This window comes from Montipora foliosa, chromosome 14, assembly GCF_036669935.1.
Source record: "Montipora foliosa isolate CH-2021 chromosome 14, ASM3666993v2, whole genome shotgun sequence".
Taxonomy (NCBI): Eukaryota; Metazoa; Cnidaria; class Anthozoa; order Scleractinia; family Acroporidae; genus Montipora; species Montipora foliosa.
In genome coordinates this window covers 10,144,978-10,147,477 of record NC_090882.1, presented here as the reverse complement: position 1 = coordinate 10,147,477, position 2,500 = coordinate 10,144,978, and the positions used below count along the sequence as shown (strand labels likewise).

The 2,500-nt window shown below is 42.0% G+C and overlaps 1 protein-coding gene across 1 annotated transcript in view; it reads right to left on the bottom strand.

The window, feature by feature from the left end:
* LOC137984903 (uncharacterized) overlaps positions 1-2,500 on the bottom strand; it is a 26,813-nt gene that overhangs the window by 3,589 nt on the left and 20,724 nt on the right. The window contains exons 8-9 of the mRNA XM_068832241.1: positions 773-2,500; positions 1-394 (exon numbers count right to left, since the gene is read on the bottom strand). The exon at positions 1-394 is cut by the window's left edge and continues 3,589 nt beyond it; the exon at positions 773-2,500 is cut by the window's right edge and continues 726 nt beyond it. Of these exons, the coding sequence (XP_068688342.1) occupies positions 1-394; positions 773-2,500 (2,122 nt within the window). The remainder of the gene's footprint in view (positions 395-772) is intronic.

Here is a 2,500-nt window from a genome sequence, read left to right as displayed (position 1 = left end):
GCAGAGGTAAAATCACCTAAAGAATGCTGTGTCACCCCGAGTTCATGGTAACTATTAGCTGTTCTTGCATGATCTTCTCCGAACAATTCTAGTCGCAAATCTAATGCCCGCTGCTTTGACTGCAGAGCAGAGGTAAAATCACCTAACGAATGCTGTGTCACCCCGAGTGAATGGTAACTATTAGCTGTTCTTGCATGATCTTCTCCGAACAATTTTATTCGCACATCTAATGCCCGTTGATCAGACTGTAGAGCAGAGGTAAAATCACCTAAGGAATGCTGTGTCAGCCCGAGTTCATGGTAACTATTAGCTGTTCTTGCATGATCTTCTCCGAACAATTTTAGTCGCAAATCTAATGCCCGCTGCTTTGACTGCAGAGCAGAGGTAAAATCACCTAACGAATGCTGTGTCACCCCGAGTGAATGGTAACTCTCAGCTGTGCTTGCATGATCTTCTCCGAACAATTTTAGTCGCAAATCTAATGCCCGCTGCTTTGACTGCAGAGCAGAGGTAAAATCACCTAAGGAATGCTGTGTCAGCCCGAGTTCATGGTAACCATGAGCTGTTCTTGCATGATCTTCTCCGAACAATTTTAGTCGCAAATCTAATGCCCGCTGCTTTGACTGCAGAGCAGATGTAAAATCACCTAACGAATGCTGTGTCACCCCGAGTGAATGGTAACTCTCAGCTGTGCTTGCATGATCTTCTCCGAACAATTTTAGTCGCAAATCTAATGCCCGCTGCTTTGACTGCAGAGCAGAGGTAAAATCACCTAACGAATGCTGTGTCACCCCGAGTTCATGGTAACTATGAGCTGTTCTTGCATGATCTTCTCCGAACAATTTTAGTCGCAAATCTAATGCCCGCTGCTTTGACTGCAGAGCAGATGTAAAATCACCTAACGAATGCTGTGTCACCCCGAGTGAATGGTAGCTATGGGCTAAGAATGCATTTGGTTTTTGTTTACTTTTTCCCAATAGGATATAAAGAGCGCACGTCTGGAAATTAAGAGCCTTTAAGTAGTTCTTCTTGTGGTGGTGCAATTTACCGAAGTCTTGGTCGATCTTTGCAAGAGTGTGATTGCATTCTTGAGAACGACGGGTCACAGTTGAATCAACGTTCTTCTCTGGGCCTGAAGAGCTATGTTTGAATTGCTCGAGTGTTGCTTGGTGACGTGTGACTGATTCTTCGAAACCTGATCCAACAATTCCCTCTTCTGTGAGTATTGACTCCAGAAGTACCATAACATTACCGCAAAAATGAAACAAATAAAAAGGGGTTTTGGAATTTATCTGGAGATCATTTAACATTCGAAGGGCAGGGTTAATTACAAATTGCTGGGTGTCAGTGTCAAAGAAGTTCTTTGCTGCTTTCCTGATGTGAAATATAACTAGGAATTGCAATGGCCAATAATTAACAGAGTCAAAAGTATTTGTTTGAAGTTCTTTGCCATTTTTTGGTTTTTTTCCTTTGCGTCCCAAAGGTGGAATAACAATCAGTTGCTCGTCTGCAGCGGAATTGCATTCCTTGTGTGCTTTGTCATAGTAGTAAGTCGAGGTAGATGGGTCGTTTAAGAACTGATAGTAGACCGCCATGACTTGGTTAACAACGAGCCTTAGAATTTTCTGCTCTCCACTTTCACGCATTAAAGGAAGAGCCTCTTGCAGGCACTGTATCCCGCTCTCAACCTCGCCGTTAACAAGCTGACAGATGCCAAAGTAACACAAATATTTACTCCTTTCATCATCAGAAACTAAACAAGATTTTGACTGGATTTCATATGCCTTCTTGAGAAGTTGCATTGAACTTCCTCCTGCTCCCCAGGTAATTTCACTAAATGCTTTAGAAGCTAGTAAACGACTCTGGTAATGTGTATTTCCTAGAGCATTGGCTGCCTTTAAGGCCGAATCGTAGATAGTGTCAAAATTGTCAGATTCCATAGAACACCAAAACAACGTGTCCAGAAACATTTCTGCTTTAATCAAAACTTTAAAAACATTCTCGGCTATCCTGGGATCTGTGCAACCGTCTACTAGACTTTCTATAAAAATCTGTTTTTCCTCATAGAATGCAATGAATGCGTCCATGGAATGACCATTTAGAAACTCATCATTCAATTTGTCGAAACGAGAAATGTAATGCGCAAGGAAACGGCACTTTGCATTTGCTACTATTTCTTCCATTCGCTGATCTCCTGTTTCTTTAGCAAATGACTGAAGAAGCTTATGCATTATGAATGTTCCAGGCTGGGAGTCTGAATCGAGAAAGGATTTTCTTTGGAGTAATTTCAACATTGTGATGGCCTCCCACTTTCTAACATTCAATACAGCTGCTGCGAGAGTCGTGGTGAAACATCCCGGAAGAACAGACAAAGACACAAATGCTTCTTTTTGTTCGGGAGAAAGTCTGTGGAAGGACTTTTCATATAAGAACTGCAATCTTTGATTAGCTGGATAATCTGTATTGTCTAAGATGACGACGATACTTTCTGTTGTGGACT